This window comes from Felis catus, chromosome A1, assembly GCF_018350175.1.
Source record: "Felis catus isolate Fca126 chromosome A1, F.catus_Fca126_mat1.0, whole genome shotgun sequence".
NCBI classification, from domain to species: Eukaryota; Metazoa; Chordata; class Mammalia; order Carnivora; family Felidae; genus Felis; species Felis catus.
In genome coordinates, this window is record NC_058368.1 from 36,201,177 (window position 1) to 36,213,981 (window position 12,805).

General features: G+C 38.8%; 1 protein-coding gene across 3 annotated transcripts in view; it reads right to left on the minus strand.

Moving 5' to 3' along the window:
- The window catches only part of DIAPH3 (diaphanous related formin 3), a 506,099-nt gene that overhangs the window by 455,914 nt on the left and 37,380 nt on the right, over positions 1-12,805 (minus strand). For all 3 annotated transcript variants that reach the window (XM_006927330.5, XM_045053868.1, XM_045053865.1), the window contains one exon: positions 2,793-2,960. In XM_006927330.5, coding sequence (XP_006927392.4) covers positions 2,793-2,960 — 168 coding nt within the window. The remainder of the gene's footprint in view (positions 1-2,792; positions 2,961-12,805) is intronic.

Here is a 12,805-nt window from a genome sequence, read left to right on the forward strand (position 1 = left end):
CCTTAGTTCTGACAAACTCGTTTATTAGCAAATTGGGCAGCCCTGACCCATCAACAATTTCATTTGACTTCTGCTGAGTAAAAGGAGTTTGATTGCAAACGATCTTCTGCCAACAGGGATACCTGTTTAAGATTTAACAAGTGATCAGGCCCAGTTATTAAATATGTATTCTATAAACATTCCAAAGATGTCAATATCCCTCTGCCCTATACATAACTACAAACTGATAGTCTTACACTTCTCCTAAGAATAACTGAAAAACAGTTCAAGTAATCATGTTCAGTACAGAATGCCACTGACTATATTCAGTACTTTCTAGGTAGCTGTACTTTTAATGGCTTATGGTGATAAAATGTGGCCTTGTAAACATCTAACATCAATAGCCTACTCAGTCTGCTTACTCAGATGGCACCAGCAATTATGATCAAAAAGAAAAATTTCTTCAAAGTAGTCACAAGGAAATGAAAAAAAGTACCATTCTAGAATCTCATAGGTAATTTATATGCATGGTTCCACATACACTACATGGGATGAAGGAGTAGCTAAGGGCACTTTATTATCTTGAGCCCTCAAAGGTAATATTGAAGAGAACTACCTTTATACAAGCCTCATTAACAGAGGCAAAGGCTAGGAAAAAAAAAAAAAAAAAAGTGCCTGCTTTGGCAACACATGTCCTAAATCTGGAAAAAAAAATTTTTTTCAAAGCTGAAATTATATCAACTCATGGGAACAAAAGACTTAATAAGGAGTTATACATGTGTAGTTAATTAAAACCAAAATTAGCACTTCACCAAGAGCTGACATAACAGGAAATAATGTCCCAAGCCTACAGTTCATGTAAAACAATACTAACAAAACGTATGCTCAGTGACGAAAAGTTAGTAATCACTAACACTGTAATTCTTCACTTATGGAGACACAAACTAGGCATGCTCTCTTTCTGGGGCCTTCTGAAGCTCCATGTATAATGCTGGACACAAATACTTGAAGAATAGAAAATAAGGCAGTATAATAGTAAATATTTTGTTGATTCTAGTTGAGTAATAAAGAGGACCAACTATTAACTTTCTCAAATTTCAAACACATCTTACACTCTAAAGTAAATAAGTACATTTCCCTAAGAAGTAACAAGACTGTCAAAACCAGTAAGTGAAATAAATATAAAATAAACCCAGACTGGGAGGGTGCCTGGGTGGCTCAGTGGGTTAAGCATCCAACCCCCCCCTTTTTTTTTAAGTTTTACTCATTTATTGGGGGGGGGGGGGGGCAAAAAGAGAGAGAGGGAAAGAAAATCTCAAGTAAGCTCCACACTCAGCACAGAGCACAACATGAGGCTCAATCTAATGACCACAAGATCACAACCTGAGCTGATATCAAGAGTTGGCCACTTAATGCCACCCTGGTGCCCCTAAGTGTCCAAATCTTAATTTTGGCTCAGGTCATGATCTCATGATTCATGAGTTTGAGCCCCGTGTTGAGCTCTGTGCTGACAGCAAAGTGTCTGCTTGGGTTTCTCTCTCCCTCTCCCTCTGAGCCAACCCACCCTCCCCCCACCTCCCACCCCTGCTCACTCACAACTCATGCTTGCTCTTTCTCTTTCAAAATAAATGTGAATAGGGGCACCTGGGGGTCAGTCAGTTAAGCATCCAGCTTCAGCTTGGGTCACATTCTCACAGTTGGGGAGTTCAACTAAGTCCTCTAAGTCCATCTTCTCTACTAAACTTCCCTAAGCTGCTGCAATAACCTTTCCACTCTGGCTTCCCCTAAAGCTAATGAGATATCTCAAAAATTAATTTCTTCCCACTCTGAACTTCTGAAAAACTTAACCATTAACTACCACCTTTTGGCAATTCTTACTTAATTTTTCCAATGTTTGCTTTGAACCCTAGGAAATAAGCAACTTGAGGGTAAGAACTATGTACGTAACTATTTAGATGCAATTGGCATTCATTTTGTGGTAAACAATTATGAACACGGTTAATATAGCAAGCTAAATTAATGTGACCAACAACCCACTTAAAAGTTATAAGCAGGGGCACCTGGGTGGCGCAGTCGGTTAAGCGTCCGACTTCAGCCAGGTCACGATCCCGCGGTCCGTGAGTTTGAGCCCCGCGTCCGGCTCTGGGCTGATGGCTCAGAGCCTGGAGCCTGTTTCCGATTCTGTGTCTCCCTCTCTCTCTGCCCCTCCCCCGTTCATGCTCTGTCTCTCTCTGTCCCAAAAATAAATAAACGTTGAAAAAAAAAAAAAGTTATAAGCAGTGTCACTGCTTTGTGGAACCAACTTGAAGGCAGCTTCTAATACCAGTGTGTGTCTCCAGAAAAGGCACACCCCAAAGTAAGTTTTAGTTTCCTCAGATATCAATGCTCTAAGACTATATGAACCTGGTTATCCTGAGAACTAAGAAAGGAATCAAACAAACAAAACCAAAATAAACACACCTAACAACATACACCAACATACACAGCACCGTGACCATCATTCTAAAATGCAAATGAACCCAAACAGACCACTTAGATAATCTTTGAGATTCAAAATATATCACTGGATACTTTAATAAAATACATAAAAACAGAAACCCTCTTAAAAAAAAAAAAAAAAAACAACTACTGTGCTAATTTTTCTCTGGTTCTTATTTTTTGTAATCCTGGAGCTCTGAACACCTCATGTGCTATCTTCAATGACATCAGAAATCACCCAATGGAATAGGGGTCTTAAGTGTAATTGTTCCATTAACATGATTAGAAGCTAAGGTTTTTACGTCAACCATTTTATGAAAAACCACAATTCTTACCATCATCTTTTCGAAGAGTTTTAAGACTTCATTCTCTGACAGTGGCTTTGGAATGTTTTCCATCATCTCTGAAGAACAATCATTGCTTGCAAATGCAGTCTTCAGGTTGGAAAGTGGAGGTCTCTCCTTTTTGCTTCCTGGAATTCGTATGCTGGCAAATTTGTCCAGCTACAAAGGTAAAAAGTAGCATGTTATGTTAGTATTTCCTTCAACAATATTTATCTAATTACCAAAATAAGAAAACCCACACGGTGGATCACATTATCACTATGATTTCATCCCAAGGCATTCAACACTAGAATCTTCAAAATTTTTTTACAAAAACAGAAATATGAAAAATTTTCAGTAACCATCCTGTCTAAAAGCAGAAGAGAAATCAGACAACCTCCAAAGATTCCTTGTAATCTTAAATAATAGACTTAAGATTATAACGACAAGTGAATTTTGCTTCACGGATTAACAAACTAAGCAGTTTAAAAAGGTAACTGGACTAATTTAGTGGTTGGCAATCAAACTAACATTTAGTATCCTAGTCCTCAGCCCCCTTGTCCAGTAGTGCATGCCACACTCCTGAAAAAACAAAACGTGATTTAGGAATTCTAAGAGTTGAATTCTACTTATCTCCAGAGCTAGTTGTTCCGGTAAATACCACATTTCTCTTCATTCAGGCTGGTCTGTATTTGAATTTCATGAACAACTATAAAGTACGATGGCTGAAGCCTCAGGAAATAAAGCTGGGTTTTTGCGGTAATGGGATTTCTTCTATTAGATCAAATAGTTCACTGATATTTGAAAGTGTATAGACATTAATTTATAAACCTAATTGCATATTCATTGAATATCGCTTGATTTCACAAATTCTATTCGTCACATAAAACCCACACTCAAAGTTTCAAGTGGTAACAGTCAAAAACGCAAAATGTCTTAAAGAGGCTAATAGAAGTATACTCAAAAAACAATGGTTCTGTGAATTGTTCAATGTAACTATACGTTACACTGTTCTTACCATGATGTAGGTAATATACAGACGTGTGCTCTTCAGGGCAGCCACTAGCCATTTGTGGTTATTTAAATGTAAATTAGAATTTCAGTTCCTTAAAAGCCTAAATGTCCATCAACTGATGAATGGATAAAGAAGATGTGGTTTATATATACAATGGAATACTACTTGGCAATGAGAAGGAATGAAATCCTGCCATTTGCAGCAACGTGGATAGAACTGGAACTGGAACATATTATGCTAAGTGAAATAAGTCAGTCATAGAAAGATCATATATTTTGACTTCTGTGTGGATCTTGAGAAACTTAACAGAGACCATGGGGGAAGGGAAAGGGAAAAAAAACTAAATAGTTACAAACAGAGACGTAGGGAGGCAAACCATAAGAGACTCTTAAATACAGAAAATAAACTGAGGGCTGATACGGGGTGGGGGAGAGGGGAAAGTGGGTGATGGGCAGCGAGGAGGGCACTTGTTGGGATGAGCACTGGGTATTGTATGGAAGTCAATTTGACAATAAGTTGTATAAAAAAAAAAAGTTCAGTTCCTTAGTTACACTAGCCCCATATCAAAAGCCACATGTGGCTAGTCAAAGTACATATATAACATTTCTACTATCACAGAATGTTCTATTGGATAGCACTAGGATTTCATTAAGACGCGAAGATAGCAATGTTTATCTTTCAAAATAAATCTTTAAATTCTCTGAGAATAAAGCCTAAGAAATACGCCATGTACTGCATTCACACACGGTCCATCTAACATGACCTAATCATTAAAGTACTAAGAATATGACAGCTTCCAGTAGCATTTAGAAAGTCACAAAACACTACCACTACTCTCATCCTAACAACAAAAACAAGCCAGAAAACTTCCAAAATTATAGTTGTTGTTTTCAACCCATCAGGGAGCTGAGGACACAATGAAACCTGGAAGAACTATCACCAAGTGACAAGCTGCTTTTATCCCTGACAAACAGCTACAGAATAAGAAGTTCAACAAGGGCAAAGAAAAAACAGCCTAATTTTTAACGCACTATTGGCAGCCAGCCACATGGGTGTCGGCATGAGAAACATTACTAGAATTCCAAGGAGACTAATCATGGAGCAAGTCTCCACCCACCTACGACACTTTCCCTCAGGTCTTCAACTGCTTGGGGTAGGACGCCAATGGCTGGAGGGAGGGCAAGGTGTCCTGAGCCATGTAATGTCTGGGGAGGCCTCTTCCCATGCAAAGGGAAGGCCTCTTCCCACTGCCCTCCCAAACACTCTGACCTAGGTAAAAGACAGCCACCTGGGTGGCTCAGTTGGTTAAGGATCTGACTTCAGCTCAGGTCATGATTTCTCAGTTCATTAAGTTCAAGCCCCACATCAGGCTCTGTGCTGACAGCTCAGAGCCTGGAGCCTGCTTCAGATTCTCTGTCTCCCTCTCTCTCCCTGTCCCTCCTCCACTTGTGCTCTCTCCCTGTCCCTCCTCCACTTGTGCTCTCTCCCTCTCCCTCAAAAGCAAATAAACAAACGTTAAAAAAAAAAAAAAAAAAGACAGAAAGAAATCCCAAAGACACAATCTGGACCTTCAGAGAATAAATGACAGTGGCTACCTGATGGTTGGCTGGGGACAGATACCAGGTCAAAGAGACTTCTTGAAGAAACAGAGCCAGAAGTGCAACTGCAAACACAAAGAACTCTGCACTAATTCTGAAAAGGGCATCAGAACTTTAAAACAGAGTTATCCCAGTCTTGAAAGCTAGTAGTTCAGTTGTAAAGCCAAAAGTAGAACGCCTTAGTAGATCTCCTTAGTGCTAAGAAACTTTTGAAGCCCCAGAAGACACTAATCAAACTAAAGCAGCACCTTTGGCAAGCCCATCTCCACCAGAGAGCATAATCGACTCAGCCCCAATTCTAGCAGCCTGAAAAAAGGGCACATTCTTTCTTAGAAGTATTATTTACTTTAATTTCCACATATTTAAGTCAAATGTCCACCGTATATTCACATACTGCTACATACACAAAGGACCAAGGAAATGCCACGCACAAAGAGAAGCAGACCTAGAGGTAGCCTGGATGATGGAATTGCCAGACGGACCATTCAGAAGGATGTTTGTAAAAATGCTGAAGAATATAATGAAGAGTGAACACAACATAGGAGATGGGGAATTTCAGCAACAATGTCATGGAAACTATTTTAAGAACCACACTAGAAATTTCATACATATATCGGGGCACCTGGGTGGCTCAGTTGGTTGAGAGTCTGACTTCAACTAAGGTCATGATCTCATGGTTCGTGAGTTCGAGCCCCTCATCGGGCTCTGTGCTGACAGCTCAGAGCCTGGAGCTTGCTTCAGATTCTGTGTCTCCTTCTCTTTGTGCCCTCTCCCCCTCATGCTCTGTCTTTCTCATTCTCAAAAAATATTAAGAGAAAAAGAAATTTCAAATGTATCAAAAAAATGAAAAATTCATTAGCTGAGCTTCAGAGTCACCTGAATATTGCTGAGAAAAGAACTGGGAAACCTAAACCCAGATCGACAAAAAGCATGCAAACTGAAACACAAAGAAAAAAAGGAAAGAATAAAGAAGAGAGAAACCAAGAGCTGTGATATAATATGAAGTGCTATAACACAAGTATAATTGAGGACCAGAAAATGGTACATAAGAATGATAAAATAACTGATTTTTAAGAAATCAACTCACAGAGGGGCGCCTGGGTAGTTCAGCTGGTTAAGCTTCCAACTCTTCTTTTTAATGTTCATTTATTTTTGAGAGAGAGACAGAGTGCAAGCAAGGTAGGGAGACATAGAATCCAAAGCAGGCTCCAGACTCTGAGCTGTCAGCACAGCTGACAGCCCCCGATGTGGGGCTCAAACCCACGAACGATGAGATCATGACCTGAGCCAAAGTCGGACACTTAACTGAGACACCCAGGCGCCCCTAGGCCTCCAACTCTTGATTTCGGCTCAGCTCATGATCTCCCAGTTCATGAGTTCAAGCCACGCATCTTGGGATTCACTCTCTCTCTTTCTCTCTCCCTGTCCCTCCCCTGCTGCCTGCCTCTCTCTCACAAATAAATTAATTAAAAATAGGTCAACTCACAGATACATACAAGCACAGCAAACTAAGAATACCAAAACAAGCCCACACCTAGGCAACCCATAGTCAAACTGCTAAAAATTAAAAGTGAAGGGCAAACCATAAAAGCACAGCCAGAGATCTGAAGATGCATTATGTACAAGTTAAAAATGACACAAATTACTCATTTTTCACCAGACACTACAGCAGCAGAAGACAATGGAGTAGTATCTTTACAGTTTAGTACTTGGAGAAAACTATGGTCATCCAGAGATTCTACATCTAGCAAAAATACCTTTCGAAAACAGAAGCAGAATAAAGACATTTCAGACAGAGAAAACCTGAGAGAATCTGTCTCCAACAGACCTATACTACAAGAAGTGTCAAAAGAAGTTTTTCAGGCTAAAAGAAGGATAACGAGATACAATCTCAAGTTGTAAAATGAAACGAAGAACAGAGATGTTACTCTATTAGATGTTTATAATACAAAAGAAAAAAAAGCTAGGTACAATTTAAACTGAGTAACAATCAAGTGGCAGAGACAAGCATATAAAGAGGTCATTACATATGGATATAACAAAACGCAGCAAGATATGTGCAATGAATCATGGTAGCCAAGACAAGGGGCATCAACTCAACATGAACACTCCCTTACTTTGGCAAAACCCAGAAATATACCATTGTCTCCACATGCTCGGAGGTCCAAAAGTTAGTGTCCCTGTGTACCTGAGCACCCTAATTCTTGATACTTGTTTTAAAAAATGAGGAGACACCAAAAACAGTAAGAAATGGGACTGACTCCTCCACCCGGCTTCGGAATCACTACTTCATTGCAGTAACTTCTCTACAGGGAATATCAATTCCTGAGTATAAAACCTGTGCTGACTCCACACACTACATACACAAGAAAGTAACTTCATTAATATGCTAAACTTATAATGAAGTGAAATTGAGCAAAACATCATTAATGTGACATCAATATTATAAATGTAAACATGTCAATGAGTGGGAAGAGTAAGCTTAAGCAATTCACAAGCTAATTTGTGAATATATAACCTAATGGTTTCCATCAGCGATACCTACCCCAAAATTTTCATTTTTGCCAAAAAAACCACAACTTTCTAAATAAGATTCTCTCAAAGTCACTGAACACCTTCTGTATTTTATGCACTGTGTTAAGAGCTTGAAAGGCAGCATCAGGTTGAATGCATTTGTTTAATTCTTAAAATAAGGAAACTGTCTATGTAAAAGGACGAGCTCCAGAACACTTTTACAGGTAACAATTTCCTAATATTTAACTTCTAAAACAGTATAAACAAACAAAAAAATCCATTAGGTTTTTAGAAGGAGAACTGCATTTATATCAATAAACAATATCGTAATTTGTACAACAACAACAAAATAGTATTAGCACACCTCCCCCATATGCTTCACACCTAAACTCTAGGGGAAAGTTGGATTTTATTCAACTGGAAAGCAACTTCACACATTCCCACTAGGATAGCTACAGGCAAGGTACGAAAAATAAGTATATCCCTCCTTTTAGCTTCCAAGTCGACAGAGGTCCGAATACAAACAGGAGATACTTAAGGATCAATGTTGCTTAATTTCAACACTTTTATTTATTTTCCTGATTAAAAAGGATGAAACAAAGGCGTGCCTGGGTGGCGTTCAACTTTGGCTCAGGTCACAATCTCACAGTTTGTGAGTTCGAGCCCCGCGTTGGGCTCTGTGCTGACAGCTCGGAGCCTGGAGCCTGCTTCGGATTCTGTGTCTCCCTGTGTCTCTGCTCCTCCCCTGTTTTCCTCCTTCCTTTCTTGTTTGTTTTCCTCCTTCCTTTCTTGTTTGTTTTCCTTCCTTTCTTGTTTTCCTCCTTCCTTTCTTGTTTTCCTCCTTCCTCTCTTTCAAAAATACATAAACATTAAAAAAAAAAGTACAAAATAAGAGTCATAGGAGAAAAATACATACGATCCTCCTATGTTACAACAGCAAATTAAATTTGTTGAATACCTCAGGCTTAATTAAAAGCATTCCCAGGTATGGATGCTCTATCAAGCACTACAGGTAGATTCCACATCATCTGGGCATTACTGACAAAGCTAGGTGCAAAATGAACTTTACTATCAAATCATTTAAACATTCTATTGTTTTGTTTTGTTTTGTTTTGAGAGATAATGCTATGACTCCACTCATAAATGGGGGGGTAAAAATCCCCCTCCTAATTTATCTTTTATAGAATTGCTCATCCAATTTGCTTGAAGGAAGGCACAATGAAACATGAGCAAAATTTTAAAATACCTTGGTCTGTAAATGCACAGTACAAATCCCCATTACACTGACTGTAAGTTGGTTATTCTGTATTTGGCAATGGGACTGGGAGTATGTTCCCAAGTTGTGCACCTGCACAGCTACTGTTCATTTTCCATGAAATTCTCCTGAAGCTGAACTAGAAACACAACCCAAGGAAGTGAACGGTGCCAATGACTTGCCTTTGTTGAAGAATTGGTTGAACACACAGAAGACTGAGAGAATTTTATTTTAATGCTATTTAAAGGTAGTACACCACACTTAATTAATATGGCTTCAGCTGTGTCTGGGGTGTACAGAGTTTTATAAATTAATATCACTTATCTTCACGGGAAGTTAAATGAGCACCCTGCTGAGTATTATCTCACACTGATAATCAGTAATTACAGTTTAAATAAAATTAATTAAACCAAAAACAGGCTCTAAAAAACTATCTGGATTTTAAGCTATAGTTTAACACTGTAATAGTGACAAAGTTCTATTACAGTGGTTTAAATACTGACAGCAGTGACTTTAATTTAAAACAAAAGGAAGATATTGTAATTATTAGTCATTTTAAATTTGAAAAACCTGAAAAAGTATGTATGATCATAAACACCCTTCCTTAGAACCTACAAGGGACTACATATTTTCATGCAATCCAAGAGAATCAAGCAAATAAAAGTTCCTCGTAATTTTAAGTCAATTCTAGGTGAATGCACCGCCGAAATCTAGAAAAAAAAAGATTATTTAAAATTATCTACCAGTTTTCACACAATCTTGTGCCATATTTAAGAAGAAAAAAACCTAATGGCTAAAACAGCTTGGCTTTTTCACTAACTTTATTCGTAAATAGGCAACTAGCTTACTAAAAAAGCTCCAGCATCTGACTTCTGAATCCTGCCCAACCACCTGTTTGCTCTGTCACCCTAACCGAGCTATTTAAACCTTTCAAGATCGTACCTATCACAGTGAGTTGTTCATAGGAAATGAAAATGCTTCTCATCTTTCAGTTTTGGGTTAAAAGTCCTGAAAAGCTGTAGCTGACAGCTCTAAAGCAACACATGTATCTTCACAACCCCCTTCATTCTCTATCACCACACATAGTTCATCTCTTTACATGTCCTTTCATAAGACTTAGGAAAACCTGCAATTTTTTCATTTGTTTTGAAAATGTTGACTGTCTCTTGCCCACTGAAATATAAGTGCCATGCTAAATGAACCATCAACTGTCTTAGTCACTGTAGTAGGGAAATGATCCTGACTCGATTGGCCAATAGGATACTGCAGAAATGACGGAGTGTGGTTTCCAAGACTAGACCATAAAAGATGTTACAGCTTTTGTCTTGCTCCCGCTTGGATCACTCAGTCTTGGGTATGCCAGGAAGACACTCAACACCTAGGGGGAAGTCCACGTGTCAAAGAACTGAGCTGAAGAAACTGAAGAGGCATGGAGGCCTCGTGTCAACAGCAATGTGCGTGTGCCGTCTTGGAAGTCCATTCGAGCTTTCAGATGACTTATTACATAGCAACAGAGCACTAACAGCTCCTCATAGAGTAATACTTGTAAATAGCTCTAGCCAACATCTTCACTACAACCTCCTAAGACCTCCAAGCCAAAACCAGCTAGCTAATCAACTACCAAATTCCTGCCCCCAGAAGAAGTGTGAGATACTAAACGTTTGCTGTTTTAAGTCACTAAGTTTTGGGGTAATTTGTGAGCATAGCAACAGGTAATGGTTACAGTCACCATATATGTTCAGCCTATAGCACAGAGTATAGCAGATAGTTAGCAATCAACTAATTCATGAAGGTATGAATAACTGAATAAACAATTACTGGATAAAATACAGAAAATGCAGTACGTCTCTCAAGAGGTTTACCACTTGAAGAAAAAACATGATAGAAAACTTATTATAAATATTATAATATTTATTATATGTATTTAAGATAAAATACATAGGTGCCCCCAAGAAAAATCGTAAGCCAAGTACATCAGCGACAGATAGGAACAAGTGATTAATCCTAGGGTGAGGGAACTTCAAAGGAGGCTTGGAAAGAGAATACATCAGGGAGTCCTGTGCAGCTGATGGGAGAATTACAGAAGATGGTACACGTAGGCAGCCCAACATTATGCCTGCCTAGTCCATGGTCTTCACTAAAATGCGGGGAACATCAGTATTACTGAGAACACCATCGGTGAGAAACTAGCCATCCGCAGGTATGAAAAGCTAACCATCCCTGTTTGAGGCCACAATCCTATTACTCAATACCAATTCCCACCAACCCAACCACTACTGCACTCTATCTTTACTATCCCTCAGTGTTACAAGTGGCCTTTTCTGGCCTTAAATTTAGGTTATAGTGAAACTGCACTACACTCTCTAGGCAGAGGCTTTGAAAGCAATGTTTTACCATCACCCCCAAAAAACAATCATCTACTTACACTAGTTTATTTACATTTAAATTTCATATGGTATCTCATTAAATGAGAAGTATACTTATTAGGTTATTAAAATTCCTTGAATATAAATTGTAATATGTAGTTAGTGTTCTACAGCCAACTGGTGTAGGGCAGCAAGTGAAGATGCCTGCACAGGGAAGAACGGAGGCCCCCAACAACAATCAGCACCAACTTGGCCAGTTGCAAGTGAACAACCTATAAATGGATTCTCCAGCCCTATCAAGGCTTCACATGACTGCAGCCAGAGCCCACAATGTCATGCTTATAAACTCATAAAAACTCTGAACCAGAACTATCCCACTAAGATGCTTCCAAATGTCCAACCCAAGAAACTGAAATGTTAAGTGTTTATTATTGTTTTAACACTCTAAGCTTTGAGATATTAGCAATAGGAAAGTAATACAGAGCTCCTCATAGAATACTTTTAAATGCCTAAAATAAATGTAATTACAACAAAAATGGTGTTATGAAATATCTTAAATTTTAGAGTAATAGGTCTTAATACATTACAGAACATGAGGTAACAGGAAGTCTAACTTCAACATAGTGTTGAACACAGACCACCTTTCAAAATACCTTCAGTAACTATAATGTGTTTTGAACATATCTATTTTCTGGGTTAATCAAGTCACAGGTCAAATCCTATGTGTGTATGCATTTTGAATTTTTAGTTTTTTGTTTGTTTAGTTATTTAGAGAGAGAGAGAGAGAGAGAGCATGCGCAAGTAGGGGAGAGGCAGAGAGAGATAGAATCCCAAGCAGGCTCTGCACCATCAGCGCAGAACCCACGAACTGCGAGATCATGACCTGAGCTGAAGTTGGGTGCTTAACTGACTGAGCCACCCAGGTGCCCCTTGAATTTTCAGTTTTTAAAGAAGTTACAAATACAGGTGAAAACAAAGTTTTGCTTACAGATTAATGAAAACGATTCAATCTTTTTTTCCATTCCAGTTCAAAGACACCATGAAGGTTACTACAGACTGCCTGGAGGTCCATGGACTGCAGTTTAAGAACCCCTGATAGTAGATATGGAATAACAGAAACAGGAGTGGAAAGGAAAACAACTCCTGTGTCTAATGTCTCTCATGCATTAGGGGCAAAACTACAAGACCTAAAGATGAGACTAAAAAGGAGAAAACCAACAGAAATGCTTAAAAACAGCTAGAAGCTTTTGAAGGAAGAAGCCAACAGGAATGCAAAG